The sequence below is a fragment of the Gopherus flavomarginatus genome, chromosome 14 (assembly GCF_025201925.1).
Source record: "Gopherus flavomarginatus isolate rGopFla2 chromosome 14, rGopFla2.mat.asm, whole genome shotgun sequence".
In the NCBI taxonomy this organism is placed as follows: domain Eukaryota; kingdom Metazoa; phylum Chordata; order Testudines; family Testudinidae; genus Gopherus; species Gopherus flavomarginatus.
The window spans coordinates 20,929,833-20,951,190 of NC_066630.1; the positions used below are offsets into that span (position 1 = coordinate 20,929,833).

Below are 21,358 nucleotides of genomic sequence, written 5' to 3' on the forward strand. Positions count from 1 at the left end.
ATAATTGGAAATGGTGACTTATGTATCTGCCACTCATCCTGAGACATGATGCAACTACAATCTATCCGTATGAGGGTTCAACATTCATTATTGCTAACTCAAGAATGAAATGTTATTGCTTCTGATCTTAGCTTCTTGTACCTGCTTGCTGTACTTCACCCCATCCTGTTTTTGTTACATTCCAGTTCAACTGTGGAATAGTTTTTTTGGAAACAAGTTCTTATCTTGGCAGCTGCTTTGCATGTGACAGTTAATGCTTAAACTCCTTTTTTATTTTTTTAAATATTTTCTGTGATGGACTCCCCTCTAGGTACAACATCTGGGCAATCAAGAAGCTTGATGAAATATGAATGTTCTTTGGGAAAGCTAAATCCAGATTCTGGTGCCAGAAACTCCTGCTCTGAAGAAGAAAAAATTGCAGCAGTCTTTGAGGAAGTTCCTGTGTGTCTGTGCCCTAAAAGAAAACTATCATCATGAGGTGTAGCAATTGTCTCTTAATACTTTTAGAAATTTGTAGACAAAATGGGAGTCTCTCTGGCATACTCCTGTATTTCTGCTATTTTTGAATGAGAGTTCTTGTTTCGCCCTTTCCATCACTCCCTCCCTAGAAAAGTTCAAAAACAAAGAAAAACTCAAACAAACCAAAACCTGTGCTTAAAGGTTGACTTGATCTTGACATCTCTAACATGACCTTTTCTACAAGTACATGACCATTTCAACAAAGAAAGTTTTGACCAAATAGAGAATATCAAGGCAATGGTAAATTTGGGTACCCTTTTCTCAAGTCACAAGAGCATGATCACAGGTAACCTGGAAAACAGATGTTGAGGACAGCAAGGAAGCCCAAGGTTAATATTTGTTACCTATCAAAAAACGAAGAAATACAAGACTGTTTGGAGAGAATAAAATGAATGTAACAACTTCAGATCTATGGACAACAGGTAATTATCTGGGTGACTTTTAGGCATATGTGACAGAGTGCTGGGCAAATGGTTGCTGATTCAGCCCTCTGTTATGCCTGCTCCCATTTAGGGGAATAAATTAGAGCTGGCTGGAGATAACCTGGCCCTAATTGGGAAAGCAGAGACAGCTGTTGCCTAATTAGCCTGGGGCTGTATAAAAGCCTCAAGGGAAGGAAGCCAAGGGAAGAGCAGAAAGAAAAGGAAAAGACAAGGAGTGGAAGCAGGGAGGTAGCTGTTCCCTCTTTCCTGCCTCCAGACGGTGAAAGATCAACTGTACATGGTGAAGCGGTGGTGAGAACAAGCCTGTGAATAAACTGCACCAGCTGCTACCCCAGGGTCTCAAAGTGACTTTGTGGACCTATCAGAGGCATGAGACAGGGGAGCTCTGCCATGCTCAGCTATAGCATACTAATTGAAAGTGACTAGCATAAGACTGCATTCAAGTCTCTGGTCATCTTTGCTTCCACAAATAATCCAGAGTAATTAGAAAAACATTATTCTGAAGGCACAGGAGATGATATTCAAAAATTTTGGAACTTCTAAATGGCCTGGAAAATTGCAAAACATTTCTTTGCAATGGAGGATAGAGACAATGAGCTTAAAAAAAATGGTGTGATTCTCTTGCATCTCAATTAGATATTATGTAAAAATTACTTTCTGCGCCCATCTGTTTTGAGTTTTGGTGGCCAGAATATCAAGAAATATGTTAGACATCTCCTAATGGGGAAAGGCTACTGGGTTAGAGTCACATTTTCTTTGGTGGGCGCTAAATTCTGGTTCTCCACTCATGGAGACTGTACTGCAGAAGCATAGTACTTTTCAGTCCAGAGATCTGAAAGAAACGAAGAATTTGAAGGTTGATAATCATAAGCCTAATATCTGAACCTGGACTGTTGAATTCTCATATCCTGGTTGCTATGAAGCAAGATCCTCTCAAACTATGAGGAATTTCCAAGTGTCTTGACTACAGATCCCTGTCCCATAAAAGGTATTTGGGAAAAAAGTCAATCTAGATGGAAGTCAGTTCCAATTCATCTGGCCAGTGCATTACTGACAAAGGTTTATTGGGAAAAGCAAGTCACACTGCAGCAAGTATCAGATACTTAAAATGATTTTTAGAAGACTTTTGATATCAAGATTTTAGTCATGACAGCATCACCCTGAAAGAGACTACATTGTTCTTGGAAGCTAGCAAATGCCAAATAAAAATCTCCTTATAAAGAACATTCTCGGTCTTTGAGGACTCCAGAACCATTAAGCAGAAAGAGAATGTTTTTCGAACTGTTCACTGTGATTAAAAAGGAAGGAGACTATTTTCAGAATAGAAGTAGAATAGAAGAAAAGCAAGGATATTCATCCCATTTTACTGGTATAGTTGACAAGACACTTTACCAATTAATCTTTACTTGTCTTAATGAAGCCACAAATTATCTTCGAGTATATGAAAATACAGCTTTGTAATCCTTTATTTTCAAAGGTGAGCTTTTGAGAATGCATAGGATTCTGACTGTCAAACTGCTTGATATCCAAATGTCTGATTTTTTTTCCCCTCTTAAAATAAAGTATGGAGACAACTGCTGAAGCCCAGGTGCAAGCCAGGAGACCGAAGGACAAGCTTTTGTATGAGCACTGGCAACCAGGCTCAGCCCAGACCACTACGAAAATTTTGTAATACATAAATGGCTAAGAAGACGGCTCTAAACAAAACGGGAAAAAACTTCAACTTTAAGACAATAAGAATAAGTACACTATAAAAAGTTGTCCAGCAGTGAAACAAAAAGGACAAAGGAAAGAAAAAGTTCCTCCTGGCCCCAAATTGTGACTCTACCAAAGAGCTTCCCTAGCTTGAATCAACTTCACTGAAAACGAGGCAGCTTTTATCTGAGTTACTAATCCACACATGAATGCCCAAATTCAGAGCCAGTTGTCTCCTGTAGAAAAACTGGCATAAACTAGCAATGAGTATTTAGAGTGGTGCATGATCTACACACAAAAAGTGACATATAGCCAAGAATTGGCAAGTGAAACTTTTAGTGGCATTCTTAAGCTGCTCTCTCATTTTAGTAACATAACTAAATTAAACATTTATCCAGGAGTTCTTATACAGATTCAACAACTATGAAATACCACTGGCTGGAGACATATTCTTAAAAAAAAATTTTGTAGCAAAGATCCCAAAAAAATTTAAATGACCAACTCAAAAAGGAATGTACTTACCTAACACAACATGGGTGCCAGAACTAAATTTTTTTTTCCATTGCTCTACAACGTATTTGAAATGAAATTCAATTTCTTTGTGTACTTTCAAGCAGAATATGGAACTACTCTCCACTGCCTAATGATGAAACATAAGAGTTATGAGTTCTTCCAGAAGTATACTACACAAATGAAATCTGATTACCAATTATTACTCTAGCTGAAACAAAGTCTTCTTATTCTACTGGTACATTACATACCTCCTGAGCTCATATGTGACAGGCTACCCACAAAATCGTCTATTTACAAATAATTCTGAGCTATAACTTTAACTTCAATCATTCTTTAGTTTAACTTCTTAGGTAAACAGGCTTTTTGTTTATTAAAGTAAATGTGCCATTCTTCTTATTTAAAGTCAATCCTCTGATATAAAACTGATCAGAATTCTATTTAAACGTTTTTGTGAAGAAATGGGCTGTCTTACCAACTAAAATGTCTGATGTTTTTTGAGTACATGGGTAACCCAAAAATAGCTTCTACAGAAGATTTAAACTTTCTGTGGAATTAGTCCATTCTGATAAAAGTTGAAAAAAAATCTCTCAAATTATCAAAAGTATTCAAAAATTGCATCCTATGCATGTACAGGATTTTCTGCAACAAATATTTTAACAATTTTCCAGATATATTAACACTCATGGGGTCCATCATATAATGAAATAAATGCTACTGTTTTTATCTGCAAATTTTTATTACACATTCAGATTTTTTCCTTTCAAACTCTACTAGTCAAAAGGAGCACACTGCTACTTTTTGATACACAGATGTGTAGCATGACAAGTAATTTTCTGTCTAGGCATTAATTAAACAAACAACTGTAATAATCAGCTGCCAGAGGCCAAATGATTGAATAAGGAAAATGGATCTCTTTAATTAGCACATTTTTAATAATTGAAATAATCAATTTTTAAAAAGGTGTCCTCTTGAATTAGTATTCCACTTCAACCTGTACTACAAAATTGTGTTTCAACATTTTTGTTAACAATATTCCACTTAAAATATTTTTCAACTGACTTGGCACACATGGCTTAAAACACTTACTAGCAGTTGAACATGAAACTAAGGTGGCAAAAATAGAACGATTAACTGAAAAGTCACCTATTTGAAATGCCCTATCTCAACTACATAAAGCATTAAAAGCTACTTTATACCTCCCAATTTCACGAAGATTGAGATTATGATTACGTGATTAAGATTCTTGAGTGGACTACTGTTGCCACACCATTGTTTTGTCTCAAATGTAGAGGTTATTTTCAAATGTAATAAGACCCGTGAAGCCACGCAATGACAAGTAGACTGCACTTTGACTAATACCTGAGAATTCTGACTGAGTGACTGTCAAGCTGAAACCTTAAATAAGGGTTTTAATGTTCTTGGGGAATGAGACACCTATGATACTTGGCTGGAAATATGAAGATAAAATTATTTTGCTGGAGCTCAGAAAGGAATGCTATATCTGATTAACTGTTCTTTGTGCTTTTGCTATTTTTAGTCATCTTTTGAAAGAGAAACTATATGCATACTGTAAATGAAATTACATACAAAAACTCACTTGGAAAAGAGTGTTGAGGTTTCAAAGTCAAACACTCAAAAGTGAAGATGTGACAAAATTAAGGTTCCCTGTGCAAGGGAACCAGGGAGGCCAGTTGTGTGCTATCAGGATAACTTTGGACTTTACCAGTCTGATCTTATGAATCACCCACGCTAAGAGAGGGGTGGGAGGAAAGCATCCCATTTTATAAGAAAGGCATCGCCTAATGAGTGAAGACCCAGCCCTGCTCTGGAGCAAAACTGTGGACATTCGGTATTCTGTGCAGTTGCAAAAAGGTCTACTGTTGGTAACCCCCAATGCTTGAATACAAGGTGTAGCACACATGCACAGTTCCCACTTGCGGTCCTGAGAAAAATTCCTGCTTAGTACATCTGCTGTGGTGTTTTGGCATTCACGTAGGTATGATGCTGAGAGGTGGATAGTCTGTGCGATGCACCAGTGCCAGAACTGCATGGCTTCTATGCATAGGGAGTGTGAGAGTGCTCCCCCTGTTATCTGTTTACATAAAAGATGCATGCCAAGTTGTCTCTGAGGACTTATATGGTCTTGTCTTTAGTGATGGGTAAGAAGTGGGAATACACATTGTGAACGGCTCATAGTTCTGAAATATTTATGTGCAGAAGGGACTCAACAGCCCTGGATAAAATGTGAGTTCAGATGTGCTCCCCAGCTTAGGACTGGTGTGTCTGTTGTGATGGTCATTGTTGGGGGATTCTGTACAAAAGGCACCGCATGCACACATTGTCTGGTTGTGTCCACCAGATTTGGGAGTATTTTATCTCGTTTGGCATTGTGAGGTGTTTGTTTATATTGTGCCTGTGCAGGATAAAGGTTGTCCGGAGCAAGGATCATAGATACCATATGTGCAGTCTTGCACGCTTGACGACGAAAGTGATGGCAGCTATATGGTGCAACAGTTGCAGACAAGTCCTGGCAGTTACCTGCAGACTGTTTAGTGTTGTGAAGATCAGATTGGTTACAGTTAGGAATTGTTGTTGTGGTAGAGAGGCCATCGCCTCAGGATAATTGAGGTAGGCTCCAATTAATTCTAGTTCTTGCACTGGCAGTAGTGTTGTGATGGACTGCCAGATTGGTTAAAAAGGAGTTAAACAATCTCCAAATGGTTGGGAGATGATCAGTGGTTCCAACACTGAAAGATGTGGGGGATCTCGGACCCTCGACCAAAGTCTCAAATTTGCTGTCTAGATGTTGGTTGCTGAGATGTAGCAGATGGCGGTGGGAGGTGTAGCCTCCTTGTAGGTCTCTGTTTTCGGCCTGTTGTTCATATTGTCTGTGGGGCTGTGTATAAGAAGTGAACTGGAATCTCTGTGAGTTATAGTATTTACCCTGTCTTTTCTTGGTCTCAGGTATATAGATACCTAGGGATCTCTGTGTCGCCCTCGATTCCTTGAGCATGTGAAGGGACTTGTCTGTTTTGGCTGCAGAGAGTTTTGGTCCTTCGAATGGCAGATCTTCAAGCATCAATTGCACCTCTCTGGGAAATCCAGAAAGGTATAACCAAGAAGCCCTTCGCATCACTTCCGCAGTGGTTATGGACCTGGCTGCCGTGTCTGTAAAATCCAGGGTGGTCCATAATGCAGTCCTGGTGATGAGATGTCTTTCTGAAAGAATGGACTTGAATTGTTCTTTTCTCTCTTCAGGAATAAATTCAATAAATTCTGAGAGTTTGGAGGAGTAGTTACAGCGGTCATACTTGGCAAGTAATGCTTCATAATCCTGAGGTGTAGAGCGCCAGAAGAGTATGCCTTATGGCCAAAAAGACAGAGTCTCTTCCAATCCTTGTCATACAGTGTATTTCTGGAGTGTTGTTGTCTGCCCTGTTCACTGATCACATCCACCACCAAAGAATTTGGCATTGGGTGCAAGAGGAGGAACTCAGTTTCCTTCACAGGCACATAATATTAAAGGAACTGGCGCATGAAATTGCAAGCCCGTTAGCAAGAATTTTTAATGAATCAGTAAACTCAGGGGTTGTACTGTACAACTGGAGAATTGTTAACATAGTTCCTATCTTTAAGAAAGGAAGAAAGAGTGATCCGAGTAACTACAGGCCTGTTAGTTTGACATCTGTAGTATGCAAGGTCTTGGAAAAAATTTTGAAGGAGAAAGTAGTTAAGGACATTGAGGTCAATGGTAATTGGGACAAAGTACAACATGGTTTTACTAAAGGTAGATCTTGCCAAACCAACCTGATCTCCTTCTTTGAGAAGGTGACAGACTATTTAGACAAAGGAAATGCGGTAGACCTAATTTACCTCGATTTCAGTAAGGCATTTGACACAGTTCCACATGCGGAATTATTAGTCAAATTGGAAAAGATGGGAGATCAATATGAGAATTGAAAGGTGGATAAGGAACTGGTTAAAGGGGAGACTACAACGGGTCGTACTGAAGAGTGAACTGTCAGTCTGGAAGGAGTTCCTCAAGGATTGGTTCTGGGACCAATCTTATTTAACCTTTTTATTACTGCCTTGGCACAAAAAGCGGGAATGTGCTAATAAAGTTCGCGGATGACACAAAGCTGGGGGGTATTGCTAACACGGAGAAGGACCGGGATATCATACAGGAAGATCTGGACGACCTGGTAAACTGGAGTAATAGTAATAGGATGAAGTTTAATAGTGAAAAGTGCAAGGTCATGCACTTAGGGATTAATAATGAGAACTTTAGATATAGATTGGGGACGCATCAGTTGGAAGCAACAGAGGAGGAGAAGGACCTTGGGGTATTGGTAGATTGCAGGATGACTATGAGCTGCCAACGTGATATGGCCATTAAAAAAGCTAATGTGGTTTTAGGATGCATCAGGCGAGGTATTTCCAGCAAAGATAAGGAGGTGTTAGTACCGTTATATAAGGCGCTGGTGAGACCCCACCTGGAATACTGTGTGCAGTTCTGGTCTCCCATGTTTAAGAAGGATGAATTCAAACTGGAACAGGTTCAGAGACAGGCTACTAGGATGATCTGAGGAATGGAAAACCTGTCATATGAAAGGAGACTCAAAGAGCTTGGCTTGTTTAGTCTAGCCAAAAGAAGGCTGAGGGGGGATATGCTTGCTCTTTATAAATATATCAGAGGGATTAATATTAGGGAGGGAGAGGAATTATTTAAGCTTAGTACCAATGTAGATACAAGAACGAATGGGTATAAACTGGACACTAGGAAGTTTAGACTTGAAATTAGATGAAGGTTTCTAACCATTAGAGGAGTGAAGTTCTGGAACAGCCTTCCAAGGGGAGTAGTGGAGGCAACAGACATATCTGGCTTTAAGACTAAGTTTGATAAGTTTATGGAAGGGATGGTATGATGGGAGAGCCTAATTTTGGCAATTAATCTTTGATTATCGCCAGATGAGTATGCCCAGTGGTTGGTGATGGGATGTTGGATGGGATGGGATCTGAGTTACTGCCGAGAATTCTTTTCTGAGTGCTGGCTGGTGAGTCTTGCCCACATGCTCAGGGTTTAGCTGATCGTCATATTTGGGGTCGGGAAGGAATTTTCCTCCGGGGCAGATTGGCAGAGGCCCTGGAGGTTTTTCGCCTTCTCCTGCAGCGTGGGGCATGGGTCACTTGCTGGTGGATTCTCTGCAGCTTGAGGTCTTCAAACCACAATTTGAAGACTTCAATAACTCAGGCATAGGTTAGGGGTTTGTTATAGAAGTGGATGGGTAGGGTTCTGTGGCCTGCTTTGTGCAGGGGGTCAGACTAGATGATCACATTGGTCTCTTCTGACCCTAGAATCTATGAAAAAAATATATATTTCTTTAAATCAGACCTCTTGCAAGTAGGTGGGATTGTTGCTGGAGTCTGCCAGATTGACTTAACTGGTTCCATAATCACATCATTCACGGGAAGAGCGATTTTGGACAAGGTCGATGTCTGTAAAATGTCTAGGCGTTTATGCTATGCTTCTTGGACTTCTTCCAGTGAAATGACCAGTGAACTCACAACTCTCTTATAAAAGGTCCTGAAATTATTAGAAATCATCTCCCGTATTGGAGGTGGTGGCATGATGGGGTCGTCAGGGGAAGATGAGGAGAAGGGGGTTGCTGGTGTCGTCTCCTGGTCAGAGAATTCTTCCTCCTCTTCAACTCCCTGTTCTATAGGTTCGGATGTTTCTGGTACCGAAGATGAAGGTGAATGATGTGTGCTCACTTTAGGTGGGCTGACAAGTTTGTGTTGTGGGGGGCATATCGGCTCCAATATGGCCACTCTGTCAGAAAGGACATCAGTGGCATCCATGAACACCCATACCAGTGATGATCCTTAAGTTCAACAGAGTATCTCCTGTGTGGAGGATCTAGTCTGATGTGCGCATGAATGGGGGAAGAATGTTGTGAAGAGTATATTCCCCCTTCATCCTCATCCTCTTCATCACTTGAGAATGGGAGGAACGGATCAAGGCAGAGTGATGAGGTGGCTTAGTACCAAGCGTGCTGGAGTAATGTCAATACTGAGGATAGGAGACTACGGCGTCAAGATGATAATGAGGTCTTTTTGACACAGGAATTGCTGCAATGTTGGTGGTATCAGTACCGTTGAAGTCATAGCGGTCAGTACCAACTATTGCAGCATGATTGTCAGTGTGGTGAGTGCATCAAGTGAGTGGTGCCAGCACTAGGTGATGCCATCATCTGCGGAAGTGCTGATGGCATGGGATTTCAGTTTCCCCTTATTGCCTGTATCAGAGCTAGCCCGCTTGGGGTCTTTTGCTCTCCTGGTACCCATGGTACCTGAAGGTCCCACAACTTTGGACACAGAAAAGGTCGGTACCAATGGGGTTTACCCATTTGAGGTATGCTGTTTCTTGGCTGATTCCCGGGATGGAGACGTGGTGATTCGCCTTTTTTTTTTTGCCACCTTCTTAGTGGGGTGGTCCTGAATCTGATTTGTGGAGGCAGGGCCCCTGTCAGAGGTTGCCATGGGTGACCTCTGTCCTGAAGGTGTCCTTGCTTTGGGATTAGAGGCTGGACAGAGACACTTCTCCCTGAGAAGGATTTTGAATAGTAGGTCTCCTGCTTTCCTGGTCTGGGCTTTTAGGTTGTGACAGTGCAAGCACTTTTGAGGAATGTGTGTCTTGCCGAGGCAGCAAACACACTGAGTGGTCCGTCTGAGACAGGTATTGAAAGTCTGCAGGTGAGGTAGCATTTAAGGCCCAGGGAACCAGGCATTCCCCTCAGAGGAGTGTTTCCCTCTCTGGAGGGAAAACTAAAATTTCTACTCTATCTTCTAATCTAAGGGGAAAGATTTTTTTTTCCTCAAAAGGAAAGTTAACGTGGAAGAATACTAACCATAACAACTAAGAAACTAAGGCTAACTAGAGAATACTTTGCTAATAGTAAAGGACTCAGAGAAGCTAGCCAGCACATCAGATTCAAGCCAAAGGCAGCAGAGAAGGAACTGAGTTGGGGGTGGGCACACAGCACCAGGTACCACCTGAAGTCACGTGAAAGGGGGGACCACATGTGAGAGGCTCAACTGGGGACGGCTACCACAAACCTCCAATTACAAGCACAGGGGTGCACAAACACCTGAAGTGGAGCACCCACAGTGACATCACTCGAAGAACTCACTAGTACCAAGTACAGCAGAACAATTACCTCTCATGTCATACATACAACACTCCCATTAGTACACTCCAGAATTATATTAGCCTTTTTCGTAACTGCATCACATCGCTGACTCTCATTCAATTTGTGATCCACTATAAATCCCAGATTCTTTTCAGCAGAACTACTGTCTAGCCACTTATTCTTCATCGTGTAGTTGTGATTTTGATCTTAAGTGCAGTACTTTGCAGTGTCTTCATTGAATGTCATCTTCTTAATTTCAGACCAATTCTCTAATTTATCAAGATGATTTTGAATTCTAACCCTGTCCTCCAAAGTGCCAACTGTTCCCAGCTTAGTGTCATCTACACATTTTATGAGCACACTCTCCATTCCATTATTCAAGTCACTAATGAAGATACTGAATAGTACCTGAGCCAGGATATATCCCTATGGGATCCCAGCAGTAGATCCCCCTAATTCGACAGGAACCCATTGATAACTACTCTGAGTGTGGTCTTTCAACCAGTTTTGCACCCACTTCATAGTAATTTCATCTAGACCACATTTCCCTAGCTTGCTTATGAAAATGTCATGTGGGACTGTGTCAAAAGCCTTACTAAAATGAAGATATATCCCATCTACTGCTTCCCCCTATCCACCAACCCTGAAAAAGGAGGAAATTAGGTTGGCTTGGCATAATTTGTTCTTGACAAATTCATGTTAGCTATTCCTTATAAGCCTATTATACTCTAGGTGCTAACAAAGTATTTGCTTAAGAATTTGTACCAGTATCTTTCCAGGTATCAAAGTTAGGCTGACTGGTTGATAATTCTCAGGGTCCTCTTTGTTCAGATTTTTAAAGATAGGCACTATGTTTGCCCTTCTACAGTCCTCCGGGACCTCTACCGTCTGCCATTAGTTCTCAAAGATAATCTCAGAACTGTTGGCAACTGTTTCAGCTAGTTCCTTAAGAACCCTAGGATGCATTTCATCAAGCCCTGTTGACTAGAATACCTTTTACTTTTTAAAATATTTCCTTCCCTCTTGTGATTAAGATCAATTGTATTCATGTATCCCATCATGGCACGTAAACAAACCAGCCTGGCCTGCCAGGGTGCTTACCCTGGCGGGCTGTGGGCCAAAGGTTGCTGATCCCTGGTGAAAAATGAAAACAAGCATGTATAAATTGCAGTTTTCAGAGATTTTAACTTTGCCAAATTTTTGTGTGGATGCTCAGTGAAATGGCTGCAAGAACTGAACATGGGCAAAACAGAACCAAACACTTTCTCTGAATTTATTCTTGGAAACAACTTTTGCAAAAATTTACCGCTATTAAAAAAAAAAAAAGTGGCATTCTCGGTAAGATCGACCATGGAAAATTTCATCCTGAATGGCTTATAACTTTGCCAAACTTTTGCAACTGAAAACATGATATTATGTGAAAGTGTTAGGAAACTTCAACTATACCACATAGATGGCTAAAAATAGTCTTTGGAAAGTTTGAGCAAAGGAATTGAGAAGAGAACATCATTTCTCTCCCAAAGTGAAAAACCCATTCCAGAAGTCCAAACTCTTCCTCTCTGCTCAGAAACCAAGACAATATTACTACAGCTTATTGTACCTTGCTACTCAAAACACATTCCACATCAGTACATACATGATAGGTTAATAGTTAAATATTTGTAATACTTACTTTATAGACCATTTCTGTTTCATCCACAGAATTAGTGAAAATCAGGGTCTTTTGAGCTTTACTGGGAGTAAAATCCAGTATCTGGAGTAATACAGAGGTTCTCTCACAGTTCAAACAAAGTTGCACCACCTAATAAAAGTGACAAAAAGTCAATTAGAACAAAGAAGCCTCATATCATACAACCATTTTGCTATATATCTGTTCTTTCTCAGAGCATTTTGCACTAATACTATCTGAATCAAAAAGCATAAATCAATAACAGTTATGAAGCTGCACCTAGCTAATCCTAGATGCTGTACTGCAGAGTTATAAATAAGATGGTTTAGCTGGTAGCAATATTGCCATGACAAATACATAATATGTGGTACACACAGCCATCACCCACGCACATATATGAAGGCAATATGCATGTGATAAACTGATTTATCATGAACTTTGACCACCATACCTGTCCTCCTATTAATTTACTTGCCCCCACTCCACCCCTTCCCGCCCCCTCCCCTGAGCCAGCAGTGCCCTTGCTTCTCTCTTCTGTCCCCCCGCCCCCTGAACCTCCTGCATGCCACGAAACAGCTGATTGGGAGGTGCAGGTAGGGGAGGGGGAGGTGCTGATAGGCGGGTGGGAGGCACTGGGAGCAGGGTGGGGGAGCTGATGGGAGGCTACTGACATAACTGTGGCTCTCTGGCAATATACATTGGTAAATTCTGGTTCCTTCTCAGGCTCAGGTTGGCCACCCTGGCCCTCAGAATAAAGTTACCCTAACCGAAACTTGTAAGTCATAAATCATAATGAAAGACCTTATCTGTAGAGCGTAGCCCCTACAAAGCACAGCTGTAGAAATTTTCAGCAATCCATCTACAGACTTTGTACTATTAAAATCTCAAATTAAACATTGAACATACACGTTTTTGCATATATTCTGAAGTTTTCTTTTGTTAGCATTTCTAAAATAAGCTTCCCTTGTTATCTTTTCTACATCCTACTATGGTAAAACTACAGAATGTTATCTTATTTTTGATCAAACAAAAACAGACATGTGCGCACATAACCTGCCAGTGTAATGCAAACTGCCACTAAATATAAATTAAAGAATCCCACTTCAACTTGGAAGAACAGCATAATCTCTGGGTTTTTACCTGTTGCACATTTCCATATATGGAAGCTTCTTCCATAGCTGTTATCACAATGTAAGGATCATTCATGAACTCTTTTGTTAAATGTTCTATATGTTTACTCCAATGACTTCCAACAGCAACAATCTGATGTGGTGCTGATTCCCGTTCTTCAATAGTAATGGTTTTCTTGTAATATTCTAATATAGTAAATATCTATAAAACAGGAGTATGAATTTCTTTTTGGCAAATTTTCTTTTGTTCTATTCTATGATCAGAAAAAGTCAGTGGAAGCAGCACTGACCCAGCAAGAAAGCAAAAGAATTGCTATTCATATATAAGCACCCATACTCCTCTTCCCTGTTAGCCCTTCTTGCTTTGGAAGTATCTATTTTTTTATAGTACAAATACTGGGTCAAGCAGCATCTTGAAACAGAGAGGAAAGTGGATATTCAGTATGTGAGAAGAGAGTAAAAAAAGACAAAATATTACCAGTGAATAATTCTGCCTGGCAATAAGTCCCTCTTCTCTCAGCCTACAAACAGGAATAGGACTTGTTTACACAATGCTTTAGTCCACACCAGCGGGATGTAAATTCTAGTGCTGGCATACACAAAAAGTTTCCTAGTATGTGTTGAGACTACATTAGCACTCACTAGGGGGGACTTTTAGTGTACACCAGCAGAGTCCACATGGAACAGTTAGTTTGCAACATGCTACTGAGCACTCGAATTTACACTCCTCTGGTGCAGACTAATACACTGTGTACACAAGCCCATAATCAATACAGGTAACAGATGTAGCAAACAATAAGCTAAGTGGAAGGCTTACTTAGTGAGCCACTTGGAGACTCTTGTCAGAAAAAGGAATCCTTTGATATTACAGGACAAACTATTACTAACACAAAAATCTGTGGGGAGAGATGAATCTACTCTTTGCAAGTCTCTAGTGCACATGTATTAGCTTGTCATGTTCATAAAGCTAAGACACCTTTATAGTTGAGTAACACCTTACAAACTTTTGGCTGCAGACAACCAGCCTGCTCACATACCTATAGAATATAGTTTAAGTGTAAGGCCAATTAAAGTATTGGGGGCTGTTTTATCTTTGCTGCATCCATCCAATAATACAACTGCACTGTCTAAAAACTCTCACATGCATCAGGACAAAAGCAAGTGCTTATTTAATATCCACTAAATGAAAAAAAAAAAAGGCTAAGAGAAAACGTACTCCGTTCAGGGCACAATATAGGAAGAACAAGGATTGACTAAAATACAAACAAGTATGCATTCTTAAAAATGTCTAATTTGGGGGGATACTAGTGTTTAAGAACAGATTGTTACTGAAAATTTAAAAATTACAATTCTACATTAAAAAATTACCTACTTTTGTTACCAGTACAAATTAGCATAACTGAAAGATTAACGAAAAATATTTCTCTCCAATTTATTTGTACATCTGACAGCTCTTTATAGTTAGCCAGTTTCAACATTTCCCCTCAAGTTTATATGGGTCTTTCACAATGAAAACAGGCAGAGAAAAACATCTTAAAAATGCAAGTGTCATGAAAGTTGGCAAGGAGTTCAGAAAAGTGAAATTATTCCAAATTCATTTGATGAAACTGATTAGACTTCAAGTTGGTGTTCCTTTAAAATTTAAGAAATACGTCTCCCAAGGACTCAAAAGAATGGTTTATCCAAACTTAAGACAAATCCCACTGAAGAAGCAACTGTCAATAAAAGGTCTGCTTCAAAAACGACAAAAATGATAACTTCAAAAATGGGAAAGAACCAGTGTGGCTCTGCTAAACAGCCTATCCTTGAGACACCTTCTAAAATCCTGTTAACAAAAAAGCTATTGCTTATTGAAGAAAAATCTTCATGTCATCTCCCCAGGACCGTCAGATAGTGTTTAGCAACTTCAAAAATGGGAAAGAACCAGTGTGGCTCTGCTAAACAGCCTATCCTTGAGACACCTTCTAAAATCCTGTTAACAAAAAAGCTATTGCTTATTGAAGAAAAATCTTCATGTCATCTCCCCAGGACCGTCAGATAGTGTTTAGCAACAGTGGCAAGTAACTACACCATGGTAGGAATCTGGCTCTCCGATGGTCTCTAGAAGAAGTTATAAAGAACTGTTCAGGGCAGCACCTCATAGGGTCCCCCTTAGATGAACGAACAAAAAAAAAAAAAAAAAAAAAAAAAAAAAGACCATAAGACGGTTCCTTCAGAGAAAGCTACTGAGAAGAGGATGACCCTGAGAGAAGGAGCTACTGGTGTCTGGGGAATGGAGAGGCCAGGACAGAGTGGCAAGTGACACTCCATAAGGATCCGAAAAACCCAAAGACATGGGTCAGCAAACATAGAGGTTCTAGTAGGGAGATAGTTAATAGTGGACAAGTACAAGTAATTAGCAAGGTGGAGGGAGCCACCTGGAGGCTAGACAAGAGAACGCATATGCAATATCACAGTAGTGAAGTAAAAGACGGTTACTCACCTTTGTAACTGTTGTTCTTCGAGATGTGTTGCTCACATCCATTCCAGTTAGGTGTGCGCGCCGCGCGTGCACGTTCGTCGGAAACTTTTTACCCTAGCAACTCCAGTGGGCCGGCAGGTCGCCCCCTGGAGTGGCGCCGCCATGGCGCCCAATATATATCCCTGCCGGCCCACCCGCTCCTCAGTTCCTTCTTGCCGGCGACTCCGACAGTGGGGAAGGAGGGCGGGTGTGGAATGGATGTGAGCAACACATCTCGAAGAACAACAGTTACAAAGGTGAGTAACCGTCTTTTCTTCTTCGAGTGATTGCTCACATCCATTCCAGTTAGGTGAATCCCAAGCCATACCTAGGAGGTGGGGTCGGAGCGAGAAGTAGCGGCATGGAGCACAGCAGATCCGAAGGCCGCATCCTCTCTAGACTGCTGGACCAGGGCGTAGTGGGAAGCAAAGGTGTGGACCGATGACCAGGTCGCTGCCCGACAGATTTCCTGGATGGGCACACGGGCAAGGAAAGCCAGCGACGACGCCTGCGCCCTGGTAGAATGCGCAGTCACACGGCCCGTAGGGACGTGGGCCAAGTCATAGCAGGTCCTGATGCAGGACGTTACCCAAGAGGATAACCTCTGGGAGGAGATAGGAAGCCCTTTCATGCGGTCCGCTACTGCCACGAAAAGCTGGGGGGATTTGCGGACGGGCTTAGTCCTCTCCACGTAGAACGCGAGAGCCCTACGGACATCAAGCGAGTGGAGCTGCTGCTCCCTGCCTGAGGAGTGAGGTTTCGGGAAAAAAACCGGGAGGAATATCTCTTGGTTGACGTGGAAGGCTGAGACCACCTTGGGGAGAAAAGCAGGGTGTGGTCTCAGCTGCACCTTGTCCTTGTGGAAGACCGTATATGGGGGGTCTACCACAAGAGCCCGGAGTTCCGACACCCGTCTAGCTGAGGTGATAGCTACTAGAAAGGCCGTCTTCCAAGAGAGGTAAAGCAGGGAGCAAGTAGCTAACGGCTCAAAGGGGGGCCCCATGAGCCGGGACAACACCAGGTTAAGATCCCAGGTTGGAGCAGGGGGACGGACGTTAGGGTATAAACGTTCCAGCCCCTTAAGGAATCTAGACACCGTCGGGTGGGAAAAAACAGAGCGACCATCCGCACCCGGGTGAAAGGTGGAGATAGCCGCTAGGTGGACTCGTAACGACGATATGGCCAGACCTTGCCCTTTGAGGGACCAAATGTAGTCTAAGATGTCGGCTACTGAAACTTCCATAGGGCGGAGATTTTTCTCCACGCACCAAAAGGAGAAGCGCTTCCATTTGGCCAAATATGTCGCTCTTGTGGACGGCTTCCTGCTGCCCAAGAGCACCTCCCTCACCGGCGTGGAACAGCGCAGCTCAGAGCCAGTCAGCCACGCAGGAGCCACGCCGCTAGGTGCAGCGACTGCAGGTCCGGGTGACAGAGGGTCCCGTGCTCCTGGGTAATCAGGTCCGGATGAAGGGGCAGGGGAACTGGGTCGGCTATGGTCAGGTCCAGCAGCATGGGGTACCAGTGCTGTCTGGGCCATGCCGGGGCTACCATGATCACGTGAGCCCTGTCCCTGCGCACCTTCAGAAGGACCCTGTGGACCAACGGGAATGGGGGAAACGCATAGTACAGGTGGGTCGACCACTGGATGAGGAAGGCATCCGCTATCGACCCGGGCTCCCTGCCCTGAAAGGAGCAGAACGCTTGGCACTTCCTGTTCCCTTTGGACGCGAAGAGGTCCACCCGGGGATAACCCCACCTCCGGAAGATGGAGAGGGCGACGTCTGGGCGGAGGGACCACTCGTGTGACAGGAAGGATCTGCTCAATCGATCCGCCAGCGTGTTCCGTACTCCGGGGAGGAAGGAAGCCATGAGGTGAATGGAGTGGGCTACACAAAAGTCCCAGAGTCGTATCGCCTCGTGGCACAGGGAGGAGGATCTGGTGCCGCCCTGCTTGTTGATATAATACATGGTCGTCGTGTTGTCGGTGAACACCGCGACACAACGACCCTGGAGCTGATGACAGAACGTTTGACAAGCAAGACGGACCGCTCTCAACTCCCGCATGTTGATGTGTAGCCGCACCTCCTCCTGGGACCACAGGCCCTGCGTCCTCAGGGTCCCTGCGTGGGCCCCCCAGCCGAGATCTGAGGCATCTGTTGTTAGGGACACCGAGGGCTGAGATGGGTGGACGGGGAGACCCGCACACAACACTGACTGGTCCAGCCACCAGTCGAGAGAATCTAAGACCCCCTGGGGGATCGTGATTAACATATCTAGTGGCTGTCTTGTCGGCCTGTAATGACCGATGAGCCACAGCTGGAGTGGCCTCATGCGGAGCCGAGCGTAATTGGTCACGAAAGTACAGGCCGCCATGTGGCCTAACAGGGTTAGACACGTCCTCACTGACGTCAAGGGGGCTGTCTGTAGCCGTTGCACGATGGCCGACAAGGCCTGGAACCGCTGCAATGGCAGCAAGGCCCTGCCCACAGTGGCGTCCAGGACGGCCCCGATGAATTCCACCCTTTGTGTGGGGGCCAGGGTGGACTTGTCTGTGTTCACCAAGAGGCCCAGAGCGGCGAACATGTCGGTGATCACACGGACATGGCTGCAGACTTGTTGGTGCGACGTGCCTCGAATCAACCAATCGTCCAGATACGGGAACACGTGGATACGACTGCGCCGAAGCTGCGCCACAACAACTGCCATGCATTTCGTAAACACTCTCGGGGCCGTGGACAAGCCAAATGGGAGGACTGCAAATTGGTAATGCAGAGACCCCACAAGGAAGCGAAGGAAACGTCTGTGGGGTGGCCAGATAGCAATGTGAAAATACGCGTCCTGCATGTCGAGGGCGGCGTACCAGTCTCCCGGATCCAGGGATGGGATAATGGTCCCCAAGGAAACCATGCGGAACTTCAACTTCACCAGGTACTTGTTGAGCTCTCGCAGGTCGAGGATGGGCCTGAGGCCTCCCTTGGCCTTGGGGATCAGAAAGTAGCGGGAATAAAACCCCTTGCCTTTCTCGTTCTCCGGCACCGCCTCTATAGCTCCTTTGCCGAGGAGCGTCTGCACCTCCTGCCGAAGGAATTGCTCGTGAGAGGGGTCCCTGAAGAGGGACGAGGAAGGGGGGCGGGGAGGAGGAAATGAAACAAACTGCAGGCGGTATCCCGACTGCACCGTGCGTAAGACCCAGCGGTCCGATGTTATTAGGGACCACGCCGGGAGGAAAAAAGAAAGGCGGTTGGAAAACGGGGGGAAAGGATCCAATGGGGAAACTGTTACTGCGCCCTCGGGCGCACCTTCAAAATGAAGGCTTGGGACCAGGCGGGGGCTTAGAGGAGCCTTGGTTTTGGCCCCCTTGGTTCCCTGAGTGCCTGCGCCTTCCGTTCCTGCCGCGGCGCCTGTTAAGGTCCTGCCGCTGGCGGAACTGGAGATACGGCCTGCGCTGTTGTTGCTGTTGCTGCGGCCGGAAGGGTCTGCGTTGCGTCACTGGAGTGTGCATCCCCAGTGACCTCATGATGACTCGGTTGTCTTTTAGACTCTTGAGTCTAGGGTCTGTCTTGTCCGAGAACAGCCCTTGGCCTTCAAAAGGAAGGTCCTGTATTGTGTGCTGGAGCTCCGGCGGAAGGCCGGAAACCTGCAGCCAGGAGAGGCGACGCATTGTTACACCCGACGCGAGGGTACGGGCAGCCGAATCCGCAGCGTCCAGAGAGGCTTGCAAGGACGTGCGTGCGACCTTCTTGCCTTCCTCTAAGATGGCCGCAAACTCCTGACGAGCATCTTGTGGCAACAGCTCCTTGAATTTGTCTGCTGCCACCCAGGAGTTAAAGGCGTATCTGCTTAACAGGGCCTGTTGGTTGGAGACCCTGAGTTGCAGCGCCCCAGCCGAGTACACCTTACGGCCGAGGAGATCCATCCGCCTGGCCTCCCTGGATTTGGGGGCTGGAGCCTCCTGACCATGACGCTCTTTATCATTGACGGATTGGACCACCAGGGAACACGGAGTCGGGTGTACGTGGAGGTACTCGTAGCCCTCAGAAGGAGCCATGTACTTCCTCTCGACGCCCTTCGCAGTGGGAGGAATGGAGGCCGGAGACTGCCAGATGGTGTTGGCGTTGGCCTAGATGGTCCGTATGAACGGCAGGGCGACCCTGGTGGGAGCGTCTGCCGAGAGGATGGTGACAATAGGGTCCTCTACCTCCGAGACCTCCTCGGCTTGTAGACTCAGGTTTTGGGCTACTCGCCGGAGGAGGTCCTGGTGCGCCCTGAGGTCCAGCGGGGGGGGGCTGTTGGAGGAGGTCCCAGCCACCGCTTCATCAGGGGAAGAAGATGAGGAGACCCCCGGCAAGAGGGTGTCTAAAGGGGGGTCTCCCTCGGCCCTCGCCTCTGCCTCAGGAGCCAAAGTGGAGTCCTGGTGCTTGGATCCTTCCTCCCCATCCGGGGAGGGAGGGGGGCGAGACAACGAGGCCTCAGGTGCCCTGCGCTCCGCAGTCGCCGGCCTAGCAGGGAGCTGTTGGGGGCCCTGGGCCTGATGATATGCCCAGGGTGTCCAGAAACCCCATTGCTGTGGGGCTGGGTCCTGCTGTGGAGGCTCGCTGAACAGCGCCGCCTGCCGGTCGGTGCCCAGCGCGTACCCACTGTCCGCCAGCGAAGACACGGACGGCTGCCTAGAGGGCCATGGCGGGGCGGACCCTGGATGGTAAGGGTCCGCGCGGGCCGGCACGGGCGATCTTCTCGGTGCCGGGGACCGGTGCCGGGAGTCGTAACGGTGCCGGGAGCGGGACCGAGTTCTGCCACGGTGCCGGGATCTGGATCGGTACCGGGCGCCGCTTCGGTGCCGGGATCGGGACCTGCCACCGGTTCGGTACCGGGAGGTCGACCGGGACCGGGACCTGCCACCAGCTCGGCGCCGGGAGGTCGACCGGTGCGACGAACGTCTGGATCGGCTCCTGGACTCGCGGTGCCGGTAACGACGGCTGGAGTCTGACCGCGATCGTCTCGGTGTCGACCGGCGCCGCGAGTGCGACCGGTACCGCTGAGGGGAGCGGTGCCGGGACTGCGAGCGGCGGCGGGATCTGGAGCGACCGTGACGTCGGGACCTGGAGCGAGAACGAGAGTCCCGGGACGGTGCCGACATCATAGGCTTGCCTCTGGACACGACCCGCACCGGAGGTACCGGGGGTGGTAGCTGAGTGGGCTCGGTCATGGCTATGAGGTCCCGTGCCGAGGCGAAGGTCTCTGGTGTAGATGGCACCACTATCTCGACCCCAGATGTCATGGGGGAGCTTGGCGGCACCGGACTCGACGGACCCGCCGGGCCCGGAGTCGACGGTGCCGGCGGCGCCGCGGCCGATGCTGAGGCCGGGCGCTCCACTCGGGTGTGCCTGGCCGGAGTAATGGACTTCGACGGCCTAGGCTCTGTCCCCGGTGCCGGAGAAGGTCGGTGCCGGGGAGTCTTCTCGGTGCCGGTGCGATCCGGTGCCGGCGCCGAGATCACGGCCTGCGAAGCCGCCGGGTCAAGTGCCGCCTCCATGAGGAGAGTCCGGAGCCTTTGATCCCTCTCCTTCTTAGTCCTTGGCTTAAAAGCCTTGCAGATGCGGCACTTGTCGGATCTATGCGATTCCCCCAGGCACTTCAGGCACGCGTCGTGGGGGTCGCTGGTGGGCATAGGCTTCTTGCAGGCCGCACACTGCTTGAAG

The 21,358-nt window shown here is 45.9% G+C and overlaps 1 protein-coding gene across 1 annotated transcript in view; it reads right to left on the reverse strand.

Moving 5' to 3' along the window:
- The window catches only part of TDRD12 (tudor domain containing 12), a 156,020-nt gene that overhangs the window by 83,951 nt on the left and 50,711 nt on the right, over positions 1-21,358 (reverse strand). The window contains exons 17-19 of the mRNA XM_050923143.1: positions 13,170-13,361; positions 12,033-12,161; positions 3,180-3,297 (exon numbers count right to left, since the gene is read on the reverse strand). Of these exons, the coding sequence (XP_050779100.1) occupies positions 3,180-3,297; positions 12,033-12,161; positions 13,170-13,361 (439 nt within the window). The remainder of the gene's footprint in view (positions 1-3,179; positions 3,298-12,032; positions 12,162-13,169; positions 13,362-21,358) is intronic.